The sequence below is a fragment of the Buteo buteo genome, chromosome 23 (genome assembly GCF_964188355.1).
Source record: "Buteo buteo chromosome 23, bButBut1.hap1.1, whole genome shotgun sequence".
NCBI classification, from domain to species: domain Eukaryota; kingdom Metazoa; phylum Chordata; class Aves; order Accipitriformes; family Accipitridae; genus Buteo; species Buteo buteo.
Genome location: NC_134193.1, coordinates 1,515,433 through 1,533,582, shown reverse-complemented (window position 1 = coordinate 1,533,582; position 18,150 = coordinate 1,515,433). Strand labels below are relative to the sequence as shown.

The following is an 18,150-nucleotide window of genomic DNA, read 5'->3' as shown; positions in this document are numbered from 1 at the left end:
ACTTTTTTCCTTTCCAATCTGCAAGAAGCCTTAAAATAATAGCATTACTGTACTTCCCTAAGTCTGGATTTCTCTACCCCAAAGCAGCTCAGGGAGACTCGGTCACAGAGTGCCACAGCCAGCTCCGCAAACCAGCACTCAACCTCCGTGTGTCGGAGACCGATAAAGGGAGATGGCCCAAAAGATAATTGCTAGCTCTGCTTAGAGAGAAGCTGGAGACTTTGGGGGCCCAAGATAACCTAAATGCCCCCGCGAGCCAGGCTGCGAGCAGAGACAGGAACCGGGGCTCGGCTGCGGCTGCAACATTTCCTGTTTTACAGAGCGAGAAAAAGAGTAAGAGCAGCAAAATGAAGTGGTTGGCACAAAGATGGCAGTTGGAGCGTGTTCGCGCCCGATAAGCCCCCGCTCACCCCGCTCCTCCGCAGCGGTCGAGGGGTAGGACGGGACCCCTCGGGCCAGGTAAGTGCCCGCAGCGCTGGGGCCGGCGAGGGATGGAGGGGAGCGGAGGCTGCCGTGCTAAAGGCAGCGGTGTGCACCTTTTTTCCTCTTTTTTCACCCCGTTTTCAGCTGCATGATTGACACTGGGAGGCTGTAACATGAACCAGCAAGAAGACTTTTTTTTTTTTTTTTTGGTTTCCCTTGAAGGGAGAAGTGTAACAGCTTGGAAAGCAAAGAGAAAGGACATGTTTGTTAATCAGAGAGGGTAATTTGGGGTAACAGAAAGGAAATAGAGTATTAGCTTGTCAAGAAGGCCTCAACAGTTTGCTCAGCTTGGGGTGAGTAATGGACTGTGTATTTCTTTAAGCTTTACCTTGCTTTAAAGCACATTTTTGGTTAACTGAGGCTGTTCCAAGAGCTGCTCTTGGGATGCACTGTGACAGGCTGGGCAGCCCAGGGGCAGGTGGGAGAGGGGCTGAGCTATTCCTGACGGGAAGGGCTGGGACCTGGCAGGACATCCCAGGTCTGTACTGAATGTGCAACTGGGCCATTTCTAAAATTAAGCAAAATTAGCTAGAAAAGGCTTTTAAATTGTCCTGAAGAGTTCAGAGAAGTTTGGCTGTAGCTACTCGCTTTGTCCCAAGCTACGGAGTTTGTACCCAGCTTCAAGGGAGCACATTGCGGGGTGTCGGCGTACACCCGACTTGCATTTCTCGGTGTGAAGCTGTTGGCCAGACCTTGCCTCGCCTCCTGGGCCAAGGAAAGCAGGTGTGCACCAAGAGGAAAGGCCCGGGCTGAGCACAGTGGGGTTGTTATGGTACGGACGTGAAAGCTGCCAGGGAATAACCGGCTCGGCCTTTTATACCCCCAGACTCCTCCAGCTGTAAGTGTGTCACAATAAGAAACACCTGAATAGTGAAATACTGTTGGGATCCTTCAGTAAATTTAAGCTAAAATTACAGACACTTCAGAAGCTATTCAAAGGAGAGACTATTGCAATAAAGATTAATAAAAGCGCACAAGCAAGTGCCATACTTCAGGGCTCTCGAAGCCCCCAGCCCACGCGGGCTCAGCACTGGGAGCAGTGTCCTGGCCGTGGGTTTGCAGACACCTTCCCTGCCCAGAGCAAGAACTGACTGCCCCAAAAGCACCGCTCTCCTTCCAAAGGAAGGATCTACAGTGAAAAGACAGCCCTAGTAATGACCTTTGAGTACACCACAGCTAGCACAAGGACAATAAAAGGAATTATCGAGCAGATTTTAATGCAGACTAAAAAGCACGGAAGTATTACATGTGTAAATGGGGCTTACTTGTTCCCATTTTTTTTTCCATTTAGACTCAACAACTTCCTAATTGCTCGAGACAGAATGAGACCAATGAAGTTTTGGTGGTTTAACACTGAATAACATTTAACTTGAACTTTCAGACACTAAAATTCCACCCCCCCCCTTTCCTACATTAACATGATTTAATAAAAATGAGAAAAGCCCCACACCAGACATGGCCACAGCAGCTCCCAGGCTGAGCCCCCAGGGCTGGGCACCCTCCAAACAACGTTCGCGGGCTGTGCACGAGCCTTTTCACTGCCGATGGGGCGAGGGGACAGGAGGGGAACACAGCTTTCGCTCGAGGGGAGGAAGGAAGAAGAGCAGTTGTGGGTAGTCATTGCTCAGCTTTCTCTTGTAACCGCTGCAGAGGCAAAGGCCCAAATACACCCGATACGACCAAAGTCCAGTAAAAAACATTGCACCGGTGGCTCGCAACTGTGCGGAGAAGTCAGCAGAGAGGGAGGAGGTTTCATATCTACAGCCTGTGTGCGCATGTAGACGGTGCAATACTGCCAAAATGGAGGAGCAACTCCTTCAGCGAGGCCACTGCCTTGTTTGGGCCACAAAGTCCCCAGAAATGGAGGCAGAATTTGTGCCTGAGGCAAACTGGTACCATTGAGAGCCTGTGAGCCCAGTTCTTGAGCACAGCTGAACAACAAATTAACCCCAAAGTGTAACAATCGGTCACTACGCTTGTATTTGCCATGAAGGAATCAAGGCACAGCTTGGCTAACGGGCAGACCCAGGGCTGCAGCCAGTGAGGCTGTGGGGGGAGAAGCGAAGGTCAACAGGCAGAGGGCAAAGCGTTACACAGCATCCGAACCAGGAGCTGGGGAGGGAGGGAGCAACCAGGAGGTAAGAGAAAGCAGCACTCCGCAGCTGTGGGCTTCAGAGAGTGGGTGTGCTCAGACCTGCCAGACACTCCACTGAAAAAAAAAAAACCCACCAAAAAAAACCCCCACCACACACCCAAAAAACCCCAACCAACCCCCTACAACACTGCAAGGTTTTTCCTGCTCCGGATCCCTCTGCGCACACAGAGAAGACAGCCAACACCAAGAAACACAATGCAACTGCTTGGAGAGTCACACCACAGCACCACTATATTTGGCCCTATCAAAAAAACAACTGGCAAAAGAAACACACACTCAAAAGATGTTTACTGCAGAAATAGCAGCTATTGCTCTTCCTGTGTTTTCATTGTTTTCTTTAGGTTGGCTAAAGGGCTGTAACAGCACATACAAAAGAATCGGTTTGAATAAGAAGGATTTTATTTTATCAGGAAAGGAATTCTCCCAGAGGAAGCAGTGGAAGCATCATTACATGGTAGTGAGGACAACTTCACGAGGTTGCGTTAATTGTTTGAAATTCTGTTCCCGGCATCCCCCAGGTCAGCACCCACCCGACGGAGGAACAAGAACAGCGTGGTGCTCATGGACAACAGATTTCCCTGGGAACACCGCTTCCATCCATTGCGCAAGGACTCCAGAATCAGTGTCCAATACTTCACGTTCCTTTAATCCTAGAAATAATTAGTTTTCACTCAAATCGTGCCTTTTCCCTTAGTGTCATCAGGACAGAGGACCCCAGAGTGGACGGGGCTGCCGCAGACCGGCAGAGCTGCTGTGCCCAAGATGATCAGCCAGCCCGAGAAGGCACGGCCGCGGCACAGGCGCGCGAGCGAGAGCTACGACGAGAAGTGCGAGCGGCGGCACGAGACGCGGGAGAACCTCCGGCGCCGAAACAACGTGACGACCTGCCGCCGCCTCGGGAGGGGAGCGGAGCAGCCGCCGCAGAGCCCCCGGCAAAGGCTGTTCCTGAGGAGGAGAAACTTGGCAAGCGATGCTGGAAGGACCCTGCCGGGACAGGATCCCAAAGCACACGTCCCCCCGGAGCCCTCCTCACGGGTGGAGGCGAGCCCACTCGCCCTGCTCCAGGTAACGCCTGCCCCCGGAGCGCGGCTCAGTGCTCCTCCTGCTCCAGCTAGCACCCACTGAAGCATCCCCAGCCTGTCCACCGATCGGGATCCAAATCAAAGCACAGCCCAAAAGTGAGAACGCACGGACAAAAGCGTGCATTTCCTTACAAACCACAGAGTCGGGCACGGGTAAATGCTGTCCCCTCCCTCCCGGCGTGCTCCTCTCCTGTTTTGCCAACCCTGAACCAGACGGAGATTTTAGGCCATTCCCCCAAGCACAACCCCACATCCTAGCTGCCAGATTGCAGTTTTGCACTTACACAAATTATTTTTACCCTTGAAAACTGAGCTCTAGACACCTGGCTTCCCTCCATCACCTTTGCTGTTAGCAGGAAGGGTGCAGGAATTAGGAGGCTCCCTGGTACTCACTACTACCTCCCCTGTGCTGCCCCACTAACAGTAACCCAAAGAGCTTACTGCCTTGAATAACATCCATAGAAAGATGCAATGCAACACACCCCAGTCTGAGTGCCCAACAGATTTCCTTCTAAAACTTAACATCACGTGCAAAACGAACAATTCCAGTGGTACGTTGTGAATTCATCCTAGGGGCTTCACAAACCTGCGTGAGCAGAGACAGTCAAACACGAGATGACTTACACAGGCACACCCTCAAGCTCCCTTTGCAGCACAAGAGCGTGCAATTACCTACCTCACTAGGTTTAATCACCTGCTAGACAGCAGGAATCTGGAACAAGCATTTACATGCACATGGCCCATGCAGGGTGCCTTCCCCTGTTTGCTTTTGCAGAGGTAACAAGGGGCAGGAGGCTGGGGGGGAGCAGGCAGAGGGGCAATGGGGTGAGCACTCTGCTTCCCCAGCCCTGGGGGGAAGCCAGGGCAGAACAGGTACCTCTGCTCCAAGGCAGCCAAATGGCAGCAGAGACCCAAGCCAGGACCCAGCTCCCTGCCACCAAAGTCCTCATCTTTTCAAAAAATATCTCAAGATGCTCTGGGGGGGGAGTTCTTTGTCCTTTTTTTGTATCCCCCCAAGAAGCCAGCAGGTTTTCTCCCACTTCCCCACTGAGCTCTGGAGCTGCTGCAGCCAAAACAGCAAATCCTTGTGGATTTGCCATGGTTTCTGGGCATCTCCTTGATGCTTTTCACCCAGTCACTGCAGGTACAAAGCCTGACACGGCCACAGCCCCTTCCCCTCCATTCCTCACAGCCCATTTTGGAGAGATGCTGACTTGGGCTGCCCTCTCGTTCCAGCACCCGTGGAGCTGCCCCACGTTTCCCCCTGCACGCTCCCTGCTCGGCCTCAGCGTCCCCCTCGGCATTTCGGCAGGAGCCGTCCCCAGGCGAGGTGCCTCCGTGAACACCCAAGGTAGGCGAGGGATGCTCGGGATTTCCCTCCCACCTCTAATCTCCATCGAGTGTTTGGGACACGAGCCAGTAGCTCCCCCCAGCCCAAGCTTCCCTGCCAGCAGCCCCACACCTGCACTAAGTTTTACCATCCCAGTCTGAGTTTCCCCTGAAGACTGGAGGTGTTAAAAATATTTTTCCTGTGGAGGGATAAACCAGCCCAGCCCACAGCTTAACAACCAGTGCTGCTGAGCAGATGCTCTGAACTACGGCTTCGCTGTAAGTGTCCCAGATCATCTGGGGGTCTGGGGGCCAACTTCAGTCTGCAGGATTACTTAACTTCTACTTCTCCATCCATCAGAGTAGGACTCTTCTTTGCGTCTGGTCCCTATCGAGTTGTGTTACTGGATGCTGTTTAAAACAACTGCGCTCCGTCCTAGAAGCAATTGCCACCCTGCGAGCAGAGACGGACACCCAAAGAGAAGAACTTCACGGCCCCTCGGATGGGGGGATCATTCACAGCCTTTCGCTTTGCTTTCACAGGAACCCAGACCCTTACACATCCCAGTGCAGGAGTGAGAGACTCAAGCCAGCAGACAGAGTAAGCCGGTCCTCCCCGGGTTCTGAATTCAGATACCTGCAGGGCAGCAGCCTCCGATGCCTAAGCCCAAACGCAAGCCCCGCATCACCCTCACCTCAGTAACGCACTTTCTTTTTTATTTTAGCTGTGGAATAGCAGTTTTAAATAAGGTAAGCAAAACAAAGATAATAACTAGCCTTGAACTCCTGCAAACAAAATCAGTTTCTAAAATTTCTGACCAGGACACTGACTGGTGCTAAATTTCTATAGTTTCAAAAATGATGACACTGCTGCTATAGGGGAGAAAGGCACTTCTGTCCCATGAATATCTACTGTTCTCATTCAGTAACTGCCCTGATTTGATACACTACATGGCAAAGATACCGTAACTCCAATGATGTAAGCTGCTGCAGAAAATATTTTCACTTTCCTGGAAAAAACAAACAAACGAACCCCAGCAGGCACTCATCCTCCACCCAGACATAGGCTGTTAACTTCAGTTTTATTTCAAAATATTTGGATTTTGTAGCCAGTTCATAAAATGTTTATAAACTGAAACAATCCCATCATTTTTAGACATTTGTCCTTTCCCTTTCAGGAAATAGTGCAGTTGTCCAACTACCTGAAGGTACGTACCAGATGTTGTTAAGTACCCACTGGGAAAGCAGGTCTTCAGCAAGTACAACAATACTTTTAAAATTATTGTTATTATTATTAAATGAAGGGGTGTTACATGCCCAATTTTAATGTGGCCAAAAAGCCTACGGATAAGCCACTGAACTCAAAGACCTGCCTGAACCCCCCCGTGAGGCAGAAGCCCTGACCCCGCACTGGAGGGGGGACCCAGGCTGCCGTCCCCACCAGCGCCGGGGGTCCCCTCTGACCAGCTCTCCCCTTCCTCGCAGGAGGCCCTGCACCGCGAGCTGCTGCTCAAGCAGAAGATGGTGATTTTGCAGGAGCTTTTCTCCACGCTGCTGCAAGCGTCAGAAAAATCCTGGCAGGTACCAGAGAGCTCGGGAGGCGATTCCTGCTGGGGCTGGGGGGGTTTTGCCTCGGCGGGACGGGGCTCGTGTGCAGAAGCAAGAGCAACTCACAGGTCTCCCTTTCGTTCTCAGAGCCAAGCTCTAGCTCTGGCTGGCTTTGGTGCTGACGTTACAGGTTTAAAATGCAATGCTGTTCACCCAGCAGACAAGGCACTGTGCAGAACCGTTCTCCTGCAAGTAGCTGCTTGCCCTGCCTCTTTCCTTGCTGTCACCTTTCTTTTTAGGGAGGGCTGAACACAAACGCAGAAGTTAGGGAGTCACTTCGCTTGAAGTTTTTCCCTTTCGTGCCCCAAAGGATTGTTACAAAATGTACTTTGCTTTCAGATCAACTGGAAGCTTAAAACCCTTTCCTTCTGTAAGCTTTTGGGGTTTGTTTTTATTTTTTTTATACTTACCTTTCCCACTTTTCCTTAAATAAAAGTCAAACAGAAGTGTGTAAGTGGGGAAAAGAATTGGAATAAACCCATATAACCACCTTGCACCAAGTTTTCTTCCCTAGTAAAAACAAGTTTCAAATATTTTGAACCTTTTTTTTTTTTTTTTTGACCAAAATAAAAATTTTAGATGCACCCAACTGGTGCACCCAAGCGCTGGCAAACACTGTGTTGGATGGGGGCAAGACAGGCTGTTTCTTAACCTGAGAAGACAACAGCTAAAAACCCCCACCCAGCCCACGCAGCCCTCCTGCCGAGATCCCGGCCACCCAGCCTGCTCCTCACTACGATCTGTGGGGACATTCTCCAAACACACCACTGCCCCGGTTCCTTTTGGGGACGTATTCTGGGCCCCAAACACTGGTCGCAGGACCCAATACCACGATGCTCTGGCACACCTGCTTAGCCTTAGGTGCATTGCTGAATTGTGGCTCTGCATCAAACTATTTCCCTACAGCTCAAACAAAATCCTCTGGGCAGCACCAAACCAGGGCCCATTCAGTTTTGCTACCAGGAAGTAAAATTAAGGTGATGCATTTTATTCAACATATGAAGTGTTTTATATAGGGTCATTAAATCAAATATTAATTTACAGTTCATTGTGCCATTAAAAAAAGTGGTTTAAAAGTTCTGTTGGGACAGAAAAGCGAGTGATTGGGTGAGATGGTATAAAAAACCCTTGGGTTAGATGTTCTGTGGTTAGAAACTTCCGCCTTCACTTGCTTCTTCAAATAATATGAGCAGGAAAAAACACCCTGACACACTCTGCAGGAAGTAGCCATGAGACCTCAGATTAGATACAGGTGGGTGCTCTTTGCTTCTTGCTATCTCTGCTACAGAAGAGAGCCTTTGCTGCTGCCTCTTGCATTCAGCCTTTCATCAGACTAAAAATTAACTTGCCGCTGGCACTAGATCCCACGGAGCAAACGAGGCAGATGCCGCACACTGGGAGGGATCCCCGGGAGCTGCGCGGAGGGAGGCAGGATGGGGGCAAGGGGCTTCTCCGGGAGGTGCTGGCAAAGGCAGGGATGGACAGGTCCGATACCATAACACTGTGCCGTGGAAACTGATGGTTGGTTGGTTGCCCATTTCCAGGCCCAGGTGAGATACCAAATGCTTATTGCAGCAGCTTTTTAATCCTTTCTAATATTTTGGGTTTCAGAGAAATGCTATTGAAACAGCCATAGAGTCATTTTTGAGGTGCTGCTTGTGTTTCTGGCTTGATGGAGCAAGTGAATGCTCTGCAGGACTATGGGGATGTCATTAAACTTAAGGGATAAAGCATTTTGTTCCTTCCCCCTCACACGATTTTACCTCTAGTTTAGAGAACCCTTCCAACCACAGGTCCGTACCTTAAATCCCCCACCTGTTGTAAAACTTGCTTAGCTGATTCGGAAATGCTGCCAGATGAAGGAAGCTAAGTAAGTCTCAGTTATGATTATTAAGGGTAATTAATTTTGAGCCGTTCTCTTCTTAAAGAAGAAAATTGCTACTTTAATATATTTTCTTCCCTTCCTGACCTCTGAAGTTGAGCCTGGCTTTTGGAAGTACCTTGCAGCTCTGCAGATCTTAAGCTCTTTGTCATTTCCAGTGTAATACTACTACTATGTGGACTTAGTTTCTAGCACAAGCATCACATTTGGGCAAACTGGAAGCCTTCCAGAAAGAGCATTTACTATTATTGCTTTAAGCCAGCTGTTTAAAATGACTAAGGGAAGGAGTATCAGAGAATTCACCAATCACAGGACATCCAAAACACTACAGCTGTCAGCCAAAACCAGTTTAAAATACTTACATGGCACTTAAATGACAGCAGTAGAGAAATGCAGAAAAGTTTAAGAGAAGTCTTGGAGCTGCCCATTCAGGTAACCTCAGACTCTCTGAAGAGGGCTACAGAGGACTCAAATCTGGTATTTGCAAGAGCAGGTGTATTTTGAGCATGTTAGCCCTAATCCTTTCCTCTGCCTGCCTTCAAGTAGGTGTCTTTGGGCTGTCTAGCAAGGTGCACCACAAGGATCCCCAGGTCGTGTTCAAACAGTGACACCGGAGGCACTGCAGATGAGAGGAAAAACCACCACTGTCTGACCATGGTGGCTACGGGGGGGTGGGGGGGGTGGGGGGGGGGTGGGGGTTGCTGCTGTTTTGTTTAGTTGTGGGTCAGGGTTTTGTTTGGTTGGGTTTGGGGGGTTGTTTTGGGCTTTTTTTTGTTGTTGGTTTGTTGGGGTTTTTTTAAACAGCCCCTTTAATGTAGACAATCTTCAACACAAGGGCTTGACCAAGATTTGCTCACATAACTTTTCTGGTCAAAAGCATAATTTCTTATGCCCTCCCACACATGTGCACATACTCACTCACCCCTCACTGCCATGCTGTTCTGGTAACAGCCCTGACAGACAGCTTATTCCATTTAGGGAAATCTTCATACTCTTATGTTCTTTTGCCAATTTATAAGCTGCATCTCCATGAAAGGAGTTTGCCAGCTCATTTCTGCTCTGAAGCGTAGGAAGGGCCCAGCACTCTACTGCCTTGTACTTTGCACAGTCATTTACATCTGTGCACAACGGCCATCACACCACCACCCTCCAACGGGAACCTCTGCAGATAGCAGAACAAAATCAACTGCGGAGGAAAACTAGGCATAATGTTTCACATATGAAAATGCTTTTCAAAATTCCACCTGCTTTCTAAGAGGATAGAGCCTTTGGTTCTTCATACCAACAACGAACTGAGAAGATTTAGTCTTTGGGACTGTAAACTTACCTCTGTGCAAATTTTAATGGTGCTAAGACATCAGAGAATCTGGTTTTGCTTGGGTCTAACAGCTATTCCTGTAACATTGAGGAGGTGCTTTTCAGAGGCTTGACTTCAAACAGCAGTAAGCAGAGAGGATACCGGTGTCCTCAGCATCAGTGGGGGAAAAACAGCCTACGTAAACTCTTTGCTAGAAATTTTATCTGAATTTGCATGCAGTCTGGTTTCACAAAACCCAAGAAGCCTGACTAAGACTGAGAGGAGATTATAATAAGGAAAATGAATCATCAGTGCTGCCCTCTATCCCCCTGCTCAACTGCTAGATGTTGCAATGCAGACCCAACCTATTTCCTAAGGGAACCAGCAAGACAAGACCTTAGCACCAGCTGGAACTTTAAGCAAGGAGCATTGCAGGGAGGAACCACCAGCCAGGGAACAGGGCTGTACGCAGGGACAGGCAGCAGCTAGGCTTCTGCCAGACCCGTCCAGACTAACCTGAAATCCCCTTGCTCTGCACTCAGTAACCAGTGGAACTGCCTCAGGAGAGTTTTCAATGCATAAAAGTTTTACTTTCCCCATATCCCATTTATTCTGAGATCGTGAAAGATTATTTGAACTCTAAGTGTTGGAGAGACTTTGACCAAATTTAGCCACAATATTATAGATGAAGGTAGAAAGTGAATCAAAAGACAAACTAACAAAACTTTGGGGGCATCTTGCCTAGTTCATGATTCCACACATCCATTCAATTGTTTTTCCCCCCCCAGGGTCAGCTGAATGAAGATAAACTGAAGTGTAAACTAAGGGCACTTGAAAATCAGCTGCAGGCCTGCACCCAGGTAATGTCTGATTCACTGAGAAACAAACATGGGTGAAGAAAGGCATGAAAACAAAATACAGAACCATGTAATTAGGTCGGGTCTCAGTTTCTGGAGTGATCTGATTAGATACAGATCTGAAAACATTTTTTCCTCTTTGCCCAAGCAATGCTTCACAGCAAATGAGCAGTAGCATTTACGCACTCTGGATTTGCTAATATTCCGGCTTAGCAAGATTAGGAATATGTCAAACACTTGAATTCTTCCTTTAAAGAGTTTCTCAAAGGAGTGTGTGAAGAAGATCCTGATAGAGATGGAGGACCAGAAGCAGACCTATGAGCAGAAGGCAAAAGAGGCTCTTCAGAAGATGCTGGAGGACAAACTCCAAACAGAACAGCAGCTGCAAAACTCTCAGGTAACATATTTTACACCTGGCTTTGTTTTAATCTAGCCTGACTGTGACAAAGAGCCCCCACATTTCAGGGAAAGGTGATGGCTAGCTTACCATTAGCAACAAAGATGCAAAAGTACCGTTTTTTAGCTACTAAGCAATATCCAAAGCAGCTTAGTGGCAACCTGCACTCATTTTGTGAGCCATGTATCTGCTTATTAAAAACACCACACAGTTAGGGAAGCTTTGTTTGGCAGCTTTAATTGTAATCCCTTCTCCTCCACCACCTCTTCATCCCATTCCCTGCTCTACACACACACAGGGAGCAACAAGCCACACGCAGAGACATCCGGGGCACGAGGTCTCCAGAAATGCTTTTTATGGAGTTGCTCTTTTATATGAAAATAGATTTTTCCCCAAGAGGTAGCAATTCGCTTTGACCCACATGATATCTGGTATTTTCAGAAAAACAAGTAAGTCTTATCCCAAAGACTACCAGGCTTCTAAATCCTCCCTGCAGCATGGGAACTCGGGTTCCACAGCAAACCCTCTGCCCGTGTGTGCTCTGCCTATCAGATGGCATCAGCCCCACGCAGGTTGCGATAACCCTGGCGCAGGAGGCAGCAGCTCTGCCCCAGCCCCACGCACAGGCCAGCCGATGCGAGAGCCTGCAGACGTTATTCAGGGCGGTCTGGCACGGTCCCACCGAGCCGTGGGTCCCAGCCCACCCGTGGGTCCTTGCTCTCTTCCCTAGAGAAGCCTGGCAGCAACGAGAGAGGACGCTGCCTTCTGGAAAGAGCACTACACCACGCTCAAAGCCGAATTGACCAAGATGACCACAGCTCACGCCGAGCTCAAAAACAGCTTCCACATTTTGCAAAGCGAACTGCAGGTACGTTGGTTCCCTGCAGGAACAGCACCCACAGGAGTTCACCTTTTCCGATTTGCAAGCAGGGAAGCCCCCAGGTTGAGATCCCTGTATAAAACAAACAAACAAAAAAAAAGCCCTTTTGATGAAGCACAGCAGCCACATGTGCAACCCGGTCCTCGGCTCAGCGCTGCCTTTCATTGCCAGAAAGCCGGCAACGCCGCGTGCTCGCCAGCCGCCCACGGCACGGTGCCGGGGCTGGGCTGATGCCGGGGTTCTTCTCGCCCCCAGCAAGCGGACACGCAGAACACGCAGCTCTGCCAGGTCCTGCGCAGCCTGCAGAGCGAGCACGCCGCGCTCCAGCAGCGAGCCAGCGCCTTGCGGGAGGACAACGACCTGAAGGCAGAACACATCAGCGCCATCGAAGGTACGGCGTGCAGGGGAAACGGAGGGTGCAAGGAAAATACTCTTAAAATCCCGGTCCATAAAGCCAAGTACACACGCACGCTAAAGGCACGCTCTCTCCGAATGTGCTGCATGCCTCAGCTTGCCAAGAAATTTCTGGTTTCCAAAGGGCCCCTAAAGTCATTTCCAACTAGATTAAAGGGCTTAAGAGAAGCCAAGTGGCTTTTCTAGAAGAAAGGATGGAATGGGAGACCTGAAAAAAAAAATCAAGGATGAGTCCTCAGCTTTGATGAGGACTTTTGCATCCTTATCAGACCCATCAAACACAGCAATGCCAGCCCACTCCATGGAGAGGCAGCACCCCTCACTGTCTGAGGTGCTGCTGCCTGGTGGTGGATATTACCAGCCTATAAATATGTGCTAATAGCATCCTAAAGCACCAATTCAGATAGAGGCAAGGAAACTCACACATACTTCACGTGGCTGTTTTAAAACACAGTTAAGGAAGAGTAAATGGGTGGCAGTACTATTTTCATAACAGGTCTCACACGAACAGCTTCAAAATAAACCATAAATTAATAGAATCTAAGGCACACTAGAAAAAGCTGCCAAAACTGAAAAGGCAATTAACAGCTAAAAATCACATCCCTTCAGAGAAGAAAGTTCAGCGTAGCCAACAATATCCACACCACTTTACACATGTGGAGAAAGGGAAAGTTGCCATCCTTGCATAAAGATACACAGAGATTTACATCAACTGTGATTTTCTTCTATCATTATTTCAGATAAATTGCAAAAAGAACAAAATCAGAAGGTAATGCTGGAGACAACAATCAGCCATTTGCACAGTAAGTAACACAAAGATGTGCTAAGAAAGAGACCTGCGTTAGCGCTGTGGACAATAACAGTGGCTTCTTATGCTCACAGACTTGATACAGAAGCAGACCAACGAACAGAAGACCCAGGAGGTGACGGTGCAAAGGAAAGGTCAGCAAACTTTGTAACTCCCACCTAGCACTCCTCTCACTGGACACAGGAACTTTAGACCTGCCTCTGGGAGAAGTCTACATTGCTTTAGAATAAAGGATTATTTTAAAGCTGCACAAAGCGAGTTATTATATTTAGCTAGTTAACATTAAAACATAAGTGTATTTATGATGGCAAACACTTTAAAAAAATAAATGAATTTAATTGCAAATTCTACTTCAGTGGTTATGCCATTTTTTTTCCAAACAAAATACATTCCAGTTTATAATTGCAGTTACAGCTATACTTGAAAAAAAGCAATAAAAGGCATTTTAACTCTCCCTCCTCTCCATTTCTGGCAACTACTTAGAAATATTCATCTAAAGATAATTAACTTGTACCTATGGCAGAGGCAAGCCTATGATAACTAACTCAGCTCCTGTGTCCTCTGCTGTGTGCATAGCACACAAATATTATCTTTCAACTGTGCTGAGTAAACAAGATCTAAAGCAAACTGAAAGCCTGGACCTGTTTCTCATCAGAAGCCTGACTGTTTTCTAGACCAGGTTTTCACCACGCAGACCCCACCTCTCACTCCTGCCAAGGAAAAACAAAACACTCTGTTAGAGCACCCTGAGGAGGAGGAGGAGGAGGAGGAGGGAGAAGAAAGTCTGAAGGATGAGATGCAGAAAAGGACATCCCAGCTTACAGCAAAGGAGAATGAGGTGAGGAAGTCACTGAATCGTGGCTGGGATGGAGTTCCCTGCTGGGGAGCGAGCTGCTGGTGTAAGTGCTCCAGCGGTAGCACAACACAATGCACCAAAGTTCCTGGAAGTAATCTAAGCTTGGTATCTCCTGTAAGGATTATCGCTGTTGAATTTTTATACTGATACCAGCCTCACCTAAACACCCAATGCAGCATCTGCTTGCAAGGGCAGGGCACCAGCAGCCTGGCACCCAGGGCTATAGCAGCAGAGCCCTCTCCAAACAAAGCCATTTCTGCTCTCACAGGCAGGAGAGCCTCAACAGTCTCACAGGGAAAAGCCAAAGCCAAAGCTACACTTTGAGAGCTGAAACCCTGAGCACAAAGGAAGGAGAGGAGGAAAAGAAGAGGCTTGCAAATAACAGGAAGCGTCTGCTAACAAAAGCAATGCCTGTACAACTGGGCTGCAAAAAATTTCAAAGCTTTCTGGCCTCTCACAGGCTCTTTCCTATCAAGCTGTGCCCTCTGCCAACCAACAGCCCCAGAGTTCTTACAGCAGTACCTAAGTAGCAAAGATTTATAAAAAAAAGGATTTATAATTTACCGTAGCAGAGCTTAGAGCCACACAGGAGAAGAGCTTGTCCTACTAACCCCCACTGGTGAGTGCACCACCAGCATCACACATCACCCAGCATCACCTGGGCAAGGGTTTTGTAAAGCACAATCACAGCAAAAGGGAACAGCTCAGGGGGCCAGCTGCCCCCCCAGCAGTGGCCCTTGCAGCCTCTGGGCACAGGCAGCCTCCTTCCACAGCTGCTGCTAATGTACTGCTCACTGGGAAGGCAGCAGGGTCTCATGCTGCTGCGTGGCCATTCAGGAAAAAAGGCGCTCCCTGGGTTTTGGGGTTGTGCAGCACAACCAAGGTACCTGTCCCATGTCTCAGAGGGTTTAAAGGTCTCTGCAATTGCTCTCACAGTCAGTGAAATGCAGAATGAATTTCAGAATGAGAGGCAAACCCTGCCATGAGTTTGCACTACACATCTTTCTGACCTGCACACTTCTACGGTCATAAAAGTAACTATTGCTTCTTTCTCCCATGCAATGTGAGAGATGGCAGCGAAGCCAAGCACGTCACGGGATGGTAACGGATCCGGCATCGCCTCTATCACCGTATTCCCAGTAACACTGAGATCTGCTCTGTCCCCTATAGGTACATATGGACAAACAGGTAGCAGAAGTGAAAATCCCCCCTCACTGCAGTGCCCGTGCAGGGGTGAAGCGCTGCAGCCGCTGCGGGAGCCCTGCCAGTCTCGGTGTGTACAAAAGTGGGGGGATCCCTCCTGCTAACGGCCCCTTGCTGTGCTTGCAGTGCATGGAGCTGCGCTCGGAGCTGGAGGCCCTGAGCGAGGAGTACCGCTCCTGCCTGACCAGGCTGCGCCAGTGCCGGGACGAGCTCAACCACTTCCAGAGCAAGCAGGCAAAGGTGGGAGGTGTTCCTCACCCCGACTCCCAGTGCTTTCAGACTGGGAAAAATTCCCCTGTTTATTTCTGCAGTGCAGAAAGATGAATGACAGGTTTGCTAGGGATGAGATGAGAAGGATCTTCTCCCCACCAATTTCCTAGTAACGCTTGCTTCTCCTTGCAGAGACAGCGCGGTCACTGGATCCCTCTCCTGGTGGCAGTGATAGCAATGGCCATAGCCATCTTCCTCACAAGTTACAGACCATGAAGGATCTTCTCGATGACTGACTTCACTGCAGGAACTGACTTCTGCTTCACCAACAGCAACACACCCTCGCCACAGTGCACCGTTTGCTGTTTTGTACTTGCCTGTTTGGTTCACTTCCTGAGCTGGTCTCACTCCAGACAAACTCCCGTGGCTCCAATAAATGCTGGGAGATCGCTCCTTCCCTTGGCTGCTTCGGTTACTCTGCCTCAGCTGAAGGCTGTGCTGCCCAGTTCCTGTGGCACTGACGGACAAAGCCACTCCAACCACCGCTGCCGGGGCTCAGGGGGGTCGGGAGGGACAGAGCAGCAGGGATGGGGCATCCCATGCCCTTGGGATCCAGCCTCCCTGGTTTCTGTGCCCGGCGGCTAAGACTACAAAATTCTCTTCCTTCTTTTATTGCCTCCCTGAATGGGAGGTATTCGACCCCGGACCATCTCTGCTGATACCTGACAAAGACACACAGCTCAGGGAGGCTTTTTAGCACAGTTCCCCCCGTGCACTGCCTGTCCCGAGCAATTTTCCCACCTCCCACCCTCCAGGCACAGTTCAACCCACCGCTCTTCTAACCTGTCTCGTGGCCAAGCGTCCCCACAGCCATGGCTGCTTCCCTTCCACTGCCAGTGCCACATTAATTCGACAAGGGATAGGAGTTTTAAGTCCCTTTGAAGCTGCACTGTGCAGGTTTTATGGTAGCACTTGCCCCTTGTTCAAGCGCAGGGTCAGCTACGAGGCAGTGCATGTCACCACCTCGCAGGAGTAGTAAATAGGATATGGAACCTACAATAAACTTCACAAATTCAAAAAACTGTGCTGGCCAACCTTTTTATTAGTCCTCAGCTGTTCGCAGCAAATAAATATACCCTGACTTGACACGGCACACTCCACAGTCTGGATGGAGGCTGCAGAGCAGCTGTGAGCGCATACATCCACACACTGGTCTTCTGGGAAGTACACCTGCTTGATTTGCATCCAGCCCACAAGGTCTGGGCCCTGAGATTGTCAAAATTCAGCCTTTGGTGCTCAGGGGCCTCCTGAGAGAGCCTCAGTGGGCTGCACATACGGGAAACCAGATCTCTCGCCTCAGGCCCTGATGCAAGTGAGAAACAGGACAGAAAGTCTGACTTTGTGCTTTACAAGGCAACTGCTGGAAGAGACACGACCTCGCTCGAAATGCAGAGATCTACAAAGTCACTCTGCATGCTGAAGGCCTCCTTCAGCTCCTCACACCAGGCACCCAGCACCTCCTCCAGCTCCGCGCAGAGGCTCTCCGGGATGCTGAAGGAGTAGATCTGGACCCTGAGACCATCCTTTATCCGGGGGCAGGAGGCCTGGACCGTGAACACCCTCAGCGGCGTCAGCGCCAGGCAGTTCTCGGCACCTTCCTCCGCGGCGAAGGCATACGCCGCCGGGTAGCCCAGCAGCACCCCGACGATGGTGCAGAGGTTCCAGCCCGCGGGGACGACCTCGCTGGAGGACACGGGGCCAGAGCCGGCGGCCTCGGCAGCCCCTAGGTGGGCGAGGAGCGCGGTGAGATGGCCCCTGATGGCCTCGGCCTCCGCTGGCCCGCAGATGGCCGGCCCGCGCCGCCCCGCCGAGACGTCCACAAAGGGAGCCGGACGGGCGCGCAGCACGGCGGCCAGCCTCCGCCGGGCGAGCCCGGGCTGCAGCAGCAGAACCGAACCCTGGGCGCCCAGCAAATGGAGGCGGCGGGGGGCCAGCCCGGCCTCCCTTAACCGGGCCAGGTACCGCCGCAGCTCGGCGGGGCCCGCCGCGCCGCAGTCGTACAGCAGGGCCGGCTTCAGCCCCGCCGCTACCGCCAGCACCTCCCCGGCTAGCTGCAGGGCGCGGGCCGCCGGCCACCGCCGCCGCCCGGTCCCCAGCTCCTCCCGAGCCGCCGCTACCAGCCGCGGCACCGACAAGGCCCTGCCCGCCGGCTCCTCCGCGGCCATGGCCGCGCTTGCGCTGAGGAGAAACCAAAGCCGGGCCCACCGCTTCCGGGTCGGCCTCGGCCCTAGCGTAGGCGGTGGCCCGGGGCGGAGCGGGCTCCGCCCCGGCCTAGGCCCGGGCTCGCCCGGGAAGGCCGCTCCGCCCGGTTCCGGGCGGAGCGGCCTTCCCGGGCGAGCCCGGGCCGGTGTGGAGCAGCCTTCCCCGGGCAGGCCCAGGCGCCCGCGGCCTCATCGACGTGGAAGAGGTCGCTGAGGAGCGGGCCGCTGCCGTCCCCCTCAGCCAGAGCTTGGAGGGGGGGACGCAGCTGAGAGCCATGGCCCAGGCTTCAGAGCTGGAGCATGAGGGTGCTTTCAGCTTCAGGGGGCTCCTCACAGCATGCCGAGCTGGTGGTTTGGATTTTTTTTAAATATATATGCGTGTATAGTGTGTGTCTATACATACCTATTAAAAAAAAAAAAAAAAAGGC

At 50.7% G+C, this 18,150-nt stretch overlaps 2 protein-coding genes across 8 annotated transcripts; one reads left to right on the top strand and one right to left on the bottom strand.

The window, feature by feature from the left end:
* The first annotated feature begins 34 nt into the window (after positions 1–34).
* On the top strand, positions 35–16,550 carry TRAF3IP3 (TRAF3 interacting protein 3). 7 transcript variants are annotated; one of them, XM_075055420.1, is made up of 18 exons: positions 35–459; positions 568–776; positions 3,333–3,703; positions 4,957–5,071; positions 5,593–5,650; positions 5,775–5,799; positions 6,228–6,257; positions 6,535–6,630; positions 9,086–9,196; positions 10,625–10,696; positions 10,950–11,090; positions 11,821–11,958; positions 12,226–12,361; positions 13,125–13,187; positions 13,267–13,326; positions 13,867–14,030; positions 15,219–15,491; positions 15,654–16,550. In XM_075055420.1, exons 3-18 carry the CDS (start codon positions 3,401–3,403, stop codon positions 15,735–15,737), a joined length of 1,869 nt encoding a protein of 622 aa, XP_074911521.1. In that variant the 5' UTR covers positions 35–459; positions 568–776; positions 3,333–3,400; the 3' UTR covers positions 15,738–16,550. The 7 variants fall into 7 exon arrangements, with proteins under 7 accessions (XP_074911521.1, XP_074911520.1, XP_074911524.1 ...); XM_075055423.1 differs by lacking the exon at positions 568–776 and having other exon boundaries at positions 40–459; positions 15,219–15,236; positions 15,378–15,491; XM_075055419.1 differs by lacking the exon at positions 568–776 and having other exon boundaries at positions 38–459.
* C23H1orf74 (chromosome 23 C1orf74 homolog) lies at positions 16,546–17,714 on the bottom strand. Its single transcript, XM_075055432.1, has one exon. The coding sequence runs from the start codon at positions 17,684–17,686 to the stop codon at positions 16,868–16,870; it is 819 nt and encodes a 272-aa protein (XP_074911533.1). The 5' UTR covers positions 17,687–17,714; the 3' UTR covers positions 16,546–16,867.
* Between the last annotated feature and the right edge of the window lie 436 nt (positions 17,715–18,150).